Here is a 12,267-nt window from a genome sequence, read left to right as displayed (position 1 = left end):
CCTCCCACAGTAGATTGGGGTACATCCCATCCGGTACCGTCGACTTATCTAACTTGATGCTTTTCGAAAGCTCCAACACATCCTCTTTCTTAATATCTACATGCTCAAACTTTTCAGTCCACTGCAAGTCTGCACTGTAACCACCAAGATCGTTTTCCACAGTGAATACTGAAGTAAAGTATTCATAAAGTACGTCTGCTATTTCTTCCGGTTCCATACAAACTTTCCCACCATCACACTTGATAGATCCTATTCTTTCTTGTCTTCTCCTCTTGTTCTTCACATACTTGTAGAATGTCTTGGGCTTTTCCTTAATCCTGCCTGCCAAGGCCTTCTCATGACCCCTTCTGGCTCTCCCAATTTCCTTCTTAAGGTCCTTCCTATTAGCCGTATACTCTTCTAGATCTCTAACATTACCTTGCTCTCTGAACCTTTTGTAAGCTTTTCTTCTTGACTATATTTATTACAGCCTTTGTACACCACGGTCCCTGTAACTTCCCTGTCTCACTGGAATATTGCTATGCAGAACTCCAGACAAATACTTCCTGAAAATTTGCCACATTTCTTCCATACATTTCCCTGAGAAAACCTCTTTCCAATTTAAGCCTCCAATTTCCTGCCTGATAGCCTCATAATTGCCCTTACTCTAATTAAACACTTTTCTAACTTGTCTGATCCTATCTCTCTCCAATGCTATTGTAAAGGAGATAGAATTATGATCACTATCGCCCACTGAGAGATCTGACACCTGACCAGGTTCATTTCCCAATACCAAGTCAAGTACAGCCTCTCCTTTTGTAGGCTTATCCACATACTGTGTGAGGAAACCCTCCTGAACACACCTAACAAACTCCTCCCCATCTAAACCTCTTACCCTAGGGAGTTTCCAATCAATATTTAGAAAATTAAAATCTCCCATCATGACAACTCTGTTATTATTACACTTTTCCAGGATCTGCTTCCCAATCTGCTCCTCAACATTCCTGTTACTGTTGGGCAGCCTATAGAAAACACCCAGTAAAGTTATTGACCTCTTCCTGTTCCTAACTTTCACCCACAGAGACTCCGTATACAATCCTTCCATGGTGTCTATCTTTTCTGCACCCTTGACACTATCTCTGATCAACAGTGCGCTTCAACTGCTCCATGTGTGGGAAGGGATTTAATCAGTATCACAGCCTGATGAAACATAGACGACTTCATGTGTGACCGGCAAAGTTGGATTCTGTTGTTTCTGCATCCTGAGATAAACAATAACAATTGGATCAATAGAGGAGGCAGTGGCACAGTCAAATTATCACTGGACTCAGGGTAAGGCTCTGGGGACCCAGGTACAAATTTCACCACAGTCAATGGTGAAATTTGTATTCAATTAAAATCTTGAAAAACACATGGGAACACCATCAGTATCAATTTTCGCTCCAGTCTTACACCTGAACTGCTTCCTCACTGTCACTGGATCTGAGATCTGGAACTTCCTGGGTGTACCTCCACTACAGGAACTATAGCAGCTTAAAAAGGTATTGTCACCTTTAGGGATGAGCAACAAATTCTGGTGATGCTCACATTCCAATAATAAAAAAGACAATGAGACTCCTCCCAGCAAGAAAATCAAAGGGTTGAAATAGCCACATACACCTTTAAATACATGACTCTTGGGCGACAGGATAAGTTTGGAAGCAGGTTTCTTGACCTTTCAGGCAAGAAAGGATAAATAAATGACAATGTTGGAATCAGTTTACCAATATGCAATACCATTGGCTGTTGCCAACAAGGAATCTCAGGTTGGCTGTTCATGATTTGCATTAAAGGAGAGAGTGGGATTTTCCAGCCGCCCTAGAACCAGAAAACCCAAGGTTGGCAGATCTTTGCACGGTCCGCACTACCCCCTTGTCACGCCTCGCCCCACCCATCTGCTCGCTACGATTCCTGTGGCAGCCAAGACAGGAAAATTCCCCTTGTAGTGTTTCATTCTCAAATTTAGCCTCAGTGTTTATTTTATTAAATCACTGGCATGTGCTTTTCAATTCTGCAAATCACAAGAAGCAATCAGTCAGGCACTAACAATATGCTGATGGGGACAACATAAATCATTAATGATAGAAAGGTGAACTTTATCAGAACAGTGATTAAACTTTTAATAACTGTGAGCAGAAAGATCAAATGTTCAGCCCTTCAGGGAGTAACTACATCAAACACAGCTAAAAGGATTTGAGATGAGCTAGTGCCTCCAACTTGCTTACCCCAGCTGTATGAAATGATGGTTCATGGTAGGAATGATAAATAACGTGTAGTACCCAGTGCCTTTAAAGGACATTCTCTGAGGGAGGAGTCATGTGATCCACTAGTCCAATCAGGAGTGGAGTTGGGGATTCACGGGGCTTGTCGCAGTGGTTGGACCCTAGGGCTAAGAATGGAAAGACCGTTTAAAACACTATGTAAATAGATATTTATAGTTGTAATAAGATTGTAATTAGATTGTGAGGAAGGGTGTCATAGTCTGCAGGGAGACTTAGATAGGTTGCAGAGCTGGGCCGAGAGGTGGCGGATGGAATTTAATGCGGAGAAGTGTGAGGTAATTCACTTTGGTAGGAGCAACAGATGTGTCGAGTATAGGGCTAACGGGAGGACTTTGAATAGTGTGGATGAACAGAGGGATCTAGGTGTGTGTGTACATAGATCCCTGAAAGTTGGGAATCAAGTAGATAAGGTTGTCAAGAAGGCGTACGGTGTCTTGGCGTTTATTGGTAGGGGGATTGAATTTAGGAGTCGCAGTGTAATGTTGCAACTGTACACTACTCTAGTGCGGCCGCACTTGGAGTACTGTGTGCAGTTCTGGTCCCCGCATTACAAGAAGGATGTGGAGGCGTTGGAGAGGGTGCAGAGGAGGTTTACTAGGATGTTGCCTGGTATGGTGGGGAGGTCCTATGAGGAGAGACTGAGGGATCTAGGGTTGTTTTCGTTGGGAAGAAGGCGGCTAAGAGGGGATCTTATTGAAACATATAAGATGATTAGGGGTTTAGATAGGGTGGATAGTGATAGCCTTTTTCCTCGGATGGAGAAAGCTAGCACGAGGGGGCATGACTTTAAATTAAGGGGGGGTAGCTACAGGACGGATGTCAGGGGTAGGTTCTTTACCCAGCGGGTGGTGAGGGATTGGAATGCCCTGCCTGCTGCAGTTGTAGATGCGTCTAGTTTGGGGGCGTTTAAGAGATCTCTGGATAGGTTTATGGACGAAAAGGGATTGGTATAGGCTAGTGGGTCATTGTTTTTGTAACTGGTCGGCGCAACTTCGTGGGCCGAAGGGCCTGTTCTGCGCTGTAATGTTCTATGTTCTATGTTCTATGTTCTATGTAATAAATCATTGTGTTTTAAAAGTTAGTTGATGAAATAATCCTTGAAATTATTATAAAGCGTTTTACTTAATCTGATACATACCATTGTGTCAAAGAAAGGCTCCAGTTCAGGTTACACAAATTCTCAGACTAGGGAGGAATGTTAAGGAAATTTGTTGTGAACAATATTTGTGTGAGCTGAGTGGACAGGACTTCAATATGGAAGAACATAGGAACAGAAGAAGGTCATTTCATCCATTGAGTCTATTTTTCTATTTTTGTTAACCTTCACACTCCTGTATTTTAATACCAATTCTGCACAACTCATCCCAAATCAGTAACTCTCGGGAGAAATTGAGCTCTGTTATTTAAGTGCTAAACACAGTGAGAAGTCTCACAACACCAGGTTAAAGTCCAATAGGTTGGATATAAACCTGTTGGACTTTAACCTGGTGTTGGGACTTCTTACTGTGATTACCCCAGTCCAACGCCAGCATCTCCACATCATTTAAGTGCTACGCAGTCTCCTAAAACTCCAAAATAGTGCCTGAAATACATGTGCAAACATCCATTGGGAAGTTTGCTAGACCATCTTGAAAAAGGGGTTTCTTGCATGCACCTAATAACTGTTGGCAGATCAGACAGATTATAACCTCCATGTATGCATTGCTGATGTGGCACCAATGCTGGCATTTTTTGAAAGTCAAGCTTCAGTCCCCATCTTTATTAACCTTCCACAGCTTAACAGGATGATAAATGACATGTGGTCCCTCACAGTACCAGGGACCCGGGTTCGATTCCCGGCTTGGGTCACTGTCTGTGTGGAGCTTGTACATTCTCCCCATGTCTGCATGGGTTTCCTCCAGGTGCTCCGCTTTCTTCCCACAGTTTGAAGATGTGCAGGTTGGGTTGATTGGCCATGCTAAATTGATCTTTAGTGTCAAGGAGACTAGCAGGTTAAATAAGTGGGGCTACAGTGATTGGTGCTGGATGAGATTTGGTTGGTGCAGACCTGATGGACCAAATGACTTCCTTCTGCACCGTAGGGTTTTTATGATTCTATGACCTCCCCCCTCTCCGCCAACATCTCCACAACCCAACTCCTTCCAGCATTTATAGTTAGTTCCTTGATTATTTCTTCTGGGTACTGGAACAATAGTATAAATTTTTGAAGCTATTCTAGGTTTACCTACAGTTTTAATCATCTACAGTGTGCAGCCTGGCTAATGCTTCAGTACATTTTTGGTCCTTTAAATGTGTCTGATGAAACAAACTGTTTCTAGAATGGGTGATCAGATCTGGCTTCTGCTGGGAATAAAGCATGACTAGGAGAATGAAGAAGATTATGCAGAGCAGGACAAGCTGCTTGGAGAGTGAGGCACAAGTGAAGAAGGGCTTTGAAAGTTAGAGAGAAATTTATTTTCCTCAACTCTGGCGAGGACATTGTTGGATGCTTCTTTGCTTTACGAAAGAGATGGTGAATAAAATCTGGCAACTGCTGCAAACTCAGAACAAAGCGAGTACTACATTCCCTTTGTCGTAACTATAGCTTTTAATATTTATGGTTTTGACACCTTCCACGTTGCTAAGGGCAGTTGCTAAGGCTCACTTAACGAAAAGACAGCTTTCCTGTTGCCAAAGACGAGCAGGGTAGCAAGCATAAGGGTTTCCAAAGGTTGCATGGTGCCAATGACTGCATGCAAATTTCTCTTGCAGCACCTTATGTGAGTATCACCATTTGCGTGAAAAAAATCACTCACTTGGAGGGAGAGCTTCAACAGACAGCAGCAAGGGCAGTGACAGAGTGGCAGGTGTAGGGATGTGAATTTTGTCATCCTGAGAGTGGTTTGCCCTTTAAGGAGCCGTTGCCGCTCTACTGGGGAAGCCCTCTAGCAAACCTATTGATGTGCAAAAGAGCTGATTGATGAATTACTGCAGTGCCTTCGAAGCACCTTTGAATATCAAGAACCACAGCAACAATATGAAGTTACGAGGAAGCAATGTGAGCTTCTACTGTATCACTCAGAGCTTTAGTAGAACGGAAATTATATACCATATGAAAGCTGTTTGCATTGCAATAGAATCTATGATATTGATCAGCAGATGCTGCACTAATATATGTTTCACAGGTGTGCTGATGGATGTTGGAAATGCTGGGGTCCAAAATCAAACACAACCCAGTACTTGGTTAGTCCTGGACTCCTCCATTCTCTTTGATATTATGAACAGTCTTTATTTTTTATTTGTCCTTGAGATTTGAGCATGCTGGCAAAACCGACATTTGGTGCCCATCCCTAATTTTGCTTGAAAAGGTGGTAGTGAGCTGTATTCTTGAACTGCTGCAGCCCACGTGGTGTAGGTATACCCACAGTGCTGTTAGGGAATGAGTTCTATCATTTTCATTCAGTGACAATGAAGGAACAGTGATATCGTTCCAAATCTGGATGGTGCATGGCTTGGAATAAACTTGTACATGGTGTCCCTATGTGTCTGCTTTCTTTGTCCTTCTAAGTGATAGAGTTTGGGTGTTTGAAGATTGCTGTCCATGGAGGCTTGGTGAGTTGATGCAGAGTGTCTTGTAGATGGTAAACACCACTGTTACTCTGTGTCAGTGATGGAAGGAGTGAATCTTTAAGGTGGTGTATGGGGACCTAATAAAGTGGGCTGCTTTGTCTTTGATGTTTCAAGCTCTTGAGTATTGTTGGAGCTGCAGTCATCCAGGCAGCTGGAGAGAATTCCATCATAATTGTGGGGAGGCGATGGTGTGGTAGCATTGACACAGGACTAGAAATCGAGAGTACCAGGGTAATGCTCTGGGAATCTGGGTTTGGGTGATATATTAATTCAATAAAAATCTGGAATTAAAAGTCTGATGATAATCATGAAACAATTGTTGAACAAAGAAAATTACAGCACAGGAACAGACCCTTCAGCCTTCCAAGCCTGCCCGACCATGCTGCCCGCCTGAACTAAAACCCCCTACCCTTCCGAGGATCATATCCGCCTATTCCCGTCCTATTGAAGTATTTGTCCAGATGCCCTTGAAATCACTATCATATCAGCTTCCAGTACCTCCCCCGGCAGCAAGTTCCAGGCATTCACCACCCCCTGTGTAAAAAAACTTGCCTTGTCCATCTCCTTCAAACATTGCCCCCTGTGCCTTAAACCTGTGCACCCTAGTAACTGACTCTTCCACCTTGGGAAAAAACGTCTGACTATCCATTCTGTCCATGCCCTTCATAATCTTGCAGACTTCTAACAGGTCACCCCCTCAACCTCCGTCATTCCAATGAGAACAAACTTGGTTTCTCCAACTCTCCTCATAGCTAATGCCCTCCATACCAGGCAACATTCTGGCAAATCTTTTCTGTACCCTCTCCAAAGCCTCCACATCCTTCTGGTAGTATGGCAATCAGAATTAAACACTATATTCCAGTGCGGTTTGATTAATGTTCTATAAACATGCAACATGACTTGCCAATTTTTAAAATCAATGCCCTGGCTGATGAAGGCAAGCATGCCGTATGCCTTTTTACTACCTTCTCCACTGCGCTTGCACTTTCAGTGATCTGTGTACCTGTACACCCAGATCCCTCTGCTTGGCTGTAAGTTTATTATGATGGCCAAGTTCCGCACACATGAGGATAGCCTCAACCGGAATTTTGGGTTATGTCACACTGTCTGTAACTCCCACGACTTGCCTGGGGTCTCAAAATCTCACTAACTGTCCTGGCTGGAGACAATTCACATGTCTTTAATCTGTGCTTAACCCTCTCTCCACTCACATTGTCTATACCTGTAAAGACTTGATTACCTGTAAAGACTCGCATTCCAATCATAATCTTGTAAATTGAGTTTGTGTCTATAAGTATGCCCAGTTTGTGAACACAATTCTTCACTCACCTGAAGAAGGAGTGCCACTCCAAAAGCTTGTGCTACCAAATAAACCTGTTGGACTTTAAACTGGTGTTGTGAGACTTCTTACTGTGCTTACCCCAGTCCAACACTGGCATCTCCACATCATGACCTCCCCTGTAGCCAGTGAGGATACAAGATTTTTCTCAAGGCCTCAGCAATTTCCTCCCTTGCTTCTTTCAGTATTCTGGGATATATCCCATTAGGCCCTGGGGACTTGTCTACCTTAATGTTTCACAAGTACACCAATACATTCTCCTTTTTGATCTCAACATGACTCAAACTATCTACACACCCTTTCCCAAACTCATCATCCACCAAGTCCATCTCTTTGATGAATACTGATGCAGAGAGCTCATTAACATTTCACTTATTTCTTCTGGCTCCATGCATAGATTCCCTCTCCTGTCCATGAGTGGGCCAACCCTCTCCCTAACCACCATCTTGCTTTTTATATATGTATAAAAAGCCTTGGGATTTTCTTTAATCCTGCTGGCCAATGACTTTTTGTGATCTTTTCAGCCCTCCTTACACCTTGTTTAAGTTTCTTTCTACTTACCTTGTGCTCCACACTTGCTACGTGTGTTCCCAGCCTCTTTGCTTTGACAAATGCTTCCTTTTTCTCTTTGAGTAGGCTCACAATATCGCTCGTTATCCAAGTTTTCCAAAACTTGCCATGCTTATACTTCATCCTTACAGGGATGTACTGGTCCTGAATTTCTATCAACTTACACTTGAAAGGCTCCCACATGCCAGATGTCGATTTGCCCTCAATCATCTGTTCTCAATCTACATCCTTCAGTTCATCTAATATTGTTGTAATTAGCCTTCTCCCAATTTAGCACATTCACTTGAAGACTACACCTATCTTTATCCATCAGCACCTTAAAGCTTACTGAGTTGTAGTCACTGTTCTGTTACTGAAACATCGACCACCTGGCTGGGCTCATTCCCCAATACCAGGTCCAGTATGGCCCCTTCCCTAGTTGGACGATCTACATACTGCTTCAAGAAGCCCTCCTGGATGCTCCTTACAAACTCTGCCTCATCCATGCCCCTAGCGTTAAGTGAGTCCCAGTCTATATAGGGGAAGTTAAAATCACTCACAACAACAACCCTGTTACTTTTACATCTTGCCAAAATCTGCCTACGTACTTGTTCCTCTGTCTCCCACTGGCTGTTGGGTGGCCTATAGTAAACCCCCAACATTGTGACTACACCCTTCCTATTCCTGAGCTCTACCCATATTGCCTCGCTGCATGAGCCCTCCAAGGTGTCTTCCCACAGTACAGTTGAGATATTCTCCTTATTCAGTAGTGCATTGCCCCCACCCCTTTTACATCCCCTCTCTGTCCCACCTGAAACATCTGTATCCTGGAATGTTAAGCTGCCAATCCTGTCCTTCCCTTAACCAAGTCTCTGTAATAGCAACAACATCATAGTTCCAAGTATTAATCCAAGCTCTAAGTTCATCTGCCTTACCTGTTACACTTCTTGCATTGAAATAAATGCACTTCAGTCCACCAGACCTGCTTTGATCAGCAATCACATCCTGCCTGAACTTTCTCTGAGTCTCACTGGCCCTACTCTCTGGTTCTCCTTCAGTTAATTGACGTTTGCTTTGGTATATTAGTGTACCATTTGGTTCACTAATGTTCTTCAAAGAAGGAAATCTGCCATCCTTACCTAGTCTGGCACACGTGTCTCCGGATCCACAGCAATATGATTCTCTCTTAAATGGTCTAGCAAGCCATTCAATTCAAGGGCAACTAGGATTGGATAATAAATGCTGGTCAAGCCCAATCCCTTGAATGAATAAAAAAAGTCTGATTTGTTCATTGTAGATGGGTTTGGGGAGTGAGGTGGTGAGTTCAACGATAATAATGCTGTTGAATGTCAAAGGGGACGGCTAGAACATCTCTTTTAGAGATGGTCATGTGGCACAAATGTGACTTGCCACTTATCAGTCCAAGCCTGAATATTGTCCTGGTTTTGCTGCAACTGGACATGGGCTGCATGTACCTGAGGTAAATGGTACTGAACATTGTGCAATCATCAGCTAACATCGCAAATTCTGATAAAGCAGCCGAAGATGGTTGGGCCTCAGACAACTACCTTGAGAATTCTTGCAACACTGCCCTAGGGCTGTGATGATGGACCATCAACAATCATATCCATTTTTCTTTGTGCTAGGTGATTTTACTGGCAGAGGTCTTCCCCTGATTTGCACTGACTTCAATTTTGCTTGGGGCTCATTGATGCTATGCTTAATTTTCTTTTACCATGATGGTTCTTGGTGAGATTACAGAAGTATGTCTCTGTCTTTAGTCCCCAAACACCACTTTAGTCCCCAAACAGTAATTATCATGCACAAGCAATGGTGACTCTGATCACAACTGCCACTCAATCAGGCTTAAGTCGTGATAAGTTTGAAATCATATTACTGATAAAATGTATTAAGTATTTCAATCTTATATTTCAGGCATAGAAGACAACAGCTGATTGTTATACCCCAGGTGAGAACATATTATTCTCTGTTCTAAGGTATTAATAGTAAGAAGTCTCCGAATGCTAGGTTAAAGTCTAACAGGTTTATTTAGTAGTACAAACTTTCGGAGCACTACTCCGTGGCCTGATGAAGGAGCAATGCTCCAAAAGCTTGTGCTACCAAATAAACCTGTTGGACTTTAACTTGGTGTTGTGAAAGTTCTTACTGTGGCCAGCTCAGTCCAACACCGGCATCTCCACATCATAGGTATTAATAGTTATTTTTGTTCAATGAATCAGACCTGGACTATTTTAACTTCTAATAAGATCCCAATCTGCTTCATGTCTGAAATGGTGGGATGGGTCTGCAGAAAATTGGGTGTTTGGTCTAAGAGTTCTGAGAGAATGTTATGGAAAGGAAATTGGAGAGTCTGGAGGAGGAAAGGCCGCTAGTTTCCTTATGGGACCAAAGAGGCATGCCTGCTGGTCCCACAAATAAAACTGAAATAATTACTTTTCAGGGCCTCTTCACATCCCAATCTTTTTTCATTGTGGTTCAGCCTGGCAGAAAAACCAAAGTTGCTCTCTTGATCAGGACAGGGTTAAAATTGCACATGGCAATGATAATATTAGATCTCATTTGCATATCTAAAGAAGGATTTTGGGTTGATGGTTTTACAAAAAGAATAATATTTGAGGTGACCTGAACAATGCCAGAGCAGCTATGTTAATCTGGACAATTTCAATTGTCCTTGGAATGATTTCTTTACAGAAACTGTCTGATCAAAATGGCCAGGCAGATTGCTTACTGCCCAGGGGGATTGTCAAACTTGCCCAAAATATTCCTGGCTGCAAATATTGATTACTTTTGCAATTGATGATTTCAGCTGTACTACTTGTTATTATCTATTGGAAGTACTGAAATTAATTTATAATTTATATTTTTCAGCAATATTCTGTTCAAAACATTGGATACCAGGCTTCCAGAGATGATCTTCACTGCACTAAAACACAACAGGATCCTAGAGATGGTGCAAGCAACGTTAATACACCAAATAATTCCCAAAAAGCTATTGGCTCTACAAATATAATCCAGGAGACTCTGGGCGATGCTGATGTATTCAATGCTGCTAACCAAGATTCCAAACAGAATGTTAAATCTGTCACGCTTGATACAAATGATCAGGAGTCTGCAGTTTAAACAACACCAACAATGAGGTTCATTCCATTTCTGCAGTTCTGAAAGGCAAATTTGTTGTTTGTATGGAAAAGGAAGTACATTTAGAGTGAAACCCCATGTGAGCCACACCTGCTCAACTACAAGCAGACAGTTTTAAAGAGACATGGATACCAAGAGGACTGGGAGAAGATTATCCCATGGTCCTGTCAGCCTAGAAGTGGCTTGAGACACTGAAGGGACTATAAGAATGTTTTTATAACTGCTTATTTTGTTTCATTTTGTTTCCTTTATGGAGTCTTCTAAAGTCAAACTGCAAGATTGGACTAATCTGCAGATTATTCTATGTCATCTGCATTTGCCCTTTCTCTAGCTTGCCTAATCTTATAGCTTGAATAGGTTTTCCATCAAATGAAAACTGAATATTTCAGTGATGAAACTGCTATTATATGTTTGATAGCTTAATGAAAAAGATGTTACTCATAATTCAAACTTTGTTTTTATATTTTAAAAGAAAATCAGCAGATCTATATTGAATATCTCGCTAAGATACTGTAAAACATGAACTGGGTTTTTAATAATGGTATTAGCTATCTGCTACCAAACTGCTGTGTTTTGAAGGATAATACCCCTGGACCAACAATCACAGGCCTGATTCTCCCCAAAAAGTTGTAAATGTTGAATTGGTGGGAAAACTTGTGGAAATCACAATTGTTTTTTTCTAGTGGGAGTTCAGAGGTCACAATTGTGAAAATCATTAAAAGCTCGGGAGGCTATTCACTCCAGAGTCTGACAGTTCCAGGCCTCTGCGCATGCACAGTTGTCCCAATTTGTCAGTCTCCTGTTTGCTGGCCAGCTTAATCGCTGGCCAGCCCGGAGCCCTGCACTGCTGCCCCTTCAGCCACCCTCCTCATCCATTCCCAGCCCTCCCCCGATTCCCATCCCGGAGCACTGAGATCTGCAGCCACCCTCCCCGCCTCCCCCCCCCCGCCCCCCCCCCCCCCCCCCAGAAGTGACCATCTGCCCCTGGAAGGCAGACCCACCCCCGCCCATCCCCCCCCCAAAAAAAAGGGAGACACCTCCAGCAGGCAGACCGTCCCCGGCAGGCAGACCCAGCCCCTCCAGAGATAGAGTCAGCCTACTCCAGTCTTTGGCCTCCTTCCTGCTCTGACTGATCCCCATGCAATAGGCCCTGTCCCTTGGCACTGCCCAATTCCTGGTGGGCCGTGCCAAGGTGCCCCTGGACATGCACACTTTGTCCCTTGAGCAGTGCCGGGGGCACAGGCTGGCACTCCCAGGTGTCCATGCCCATGGAGCATTACCCCCCTCCCCCCCCACTGCCTGACTCCCTGC

The 12,267-nt window shown here is 43.3% G+C and overlaps 1 protein-coding gene across 1 annotated transcript in view; it reads left to right on the top strand.

Moving 5' to 3' along the window:
- Window positions 1-11,637, top strand: part of LOC145349351 (uncharacterized) — a 49,223-nt gene extending 37,586 nt beyond the window's left edge. The window contains exons 3-4 of the mRNA XM_080197867.1: window positions 9,733-9,766; window positions 10,687-11,637. Of these exons, the coding sequence (XP_080053993.1) occupies window positions 9,733-9,766; window positions 10,687-10,938 (286 nt within the window). The 3' untranslated portion in view covers window positions 10,939-11,637. The remainder of the gene's footprint in view (window positions 1-9,732; window positions 9,767-10,686) is intronic.
- Window positions 11,638-12,267: the final 630 nt, after the last annotated feature.

This window comes from Carcharhinus amblyrhynchos, chromosome 10, assembly GCF_965287045.1.
Source record: "Carcharhinus amblyrhynchos chromosome 10, sCarAmb.v2.hapA, whole genome shotgun sequence".
Lineage (NCBI taxonomy): Eukaryota > Metazoa > Chordata > Chondrichthyes > Carcharhiniformes > Carcharhinidae > Carcharhinus > Carcharhinus amblyrhynchos.
This window is presented reverse-complemented; position numbering and strand designations above follow the sequence as displayed.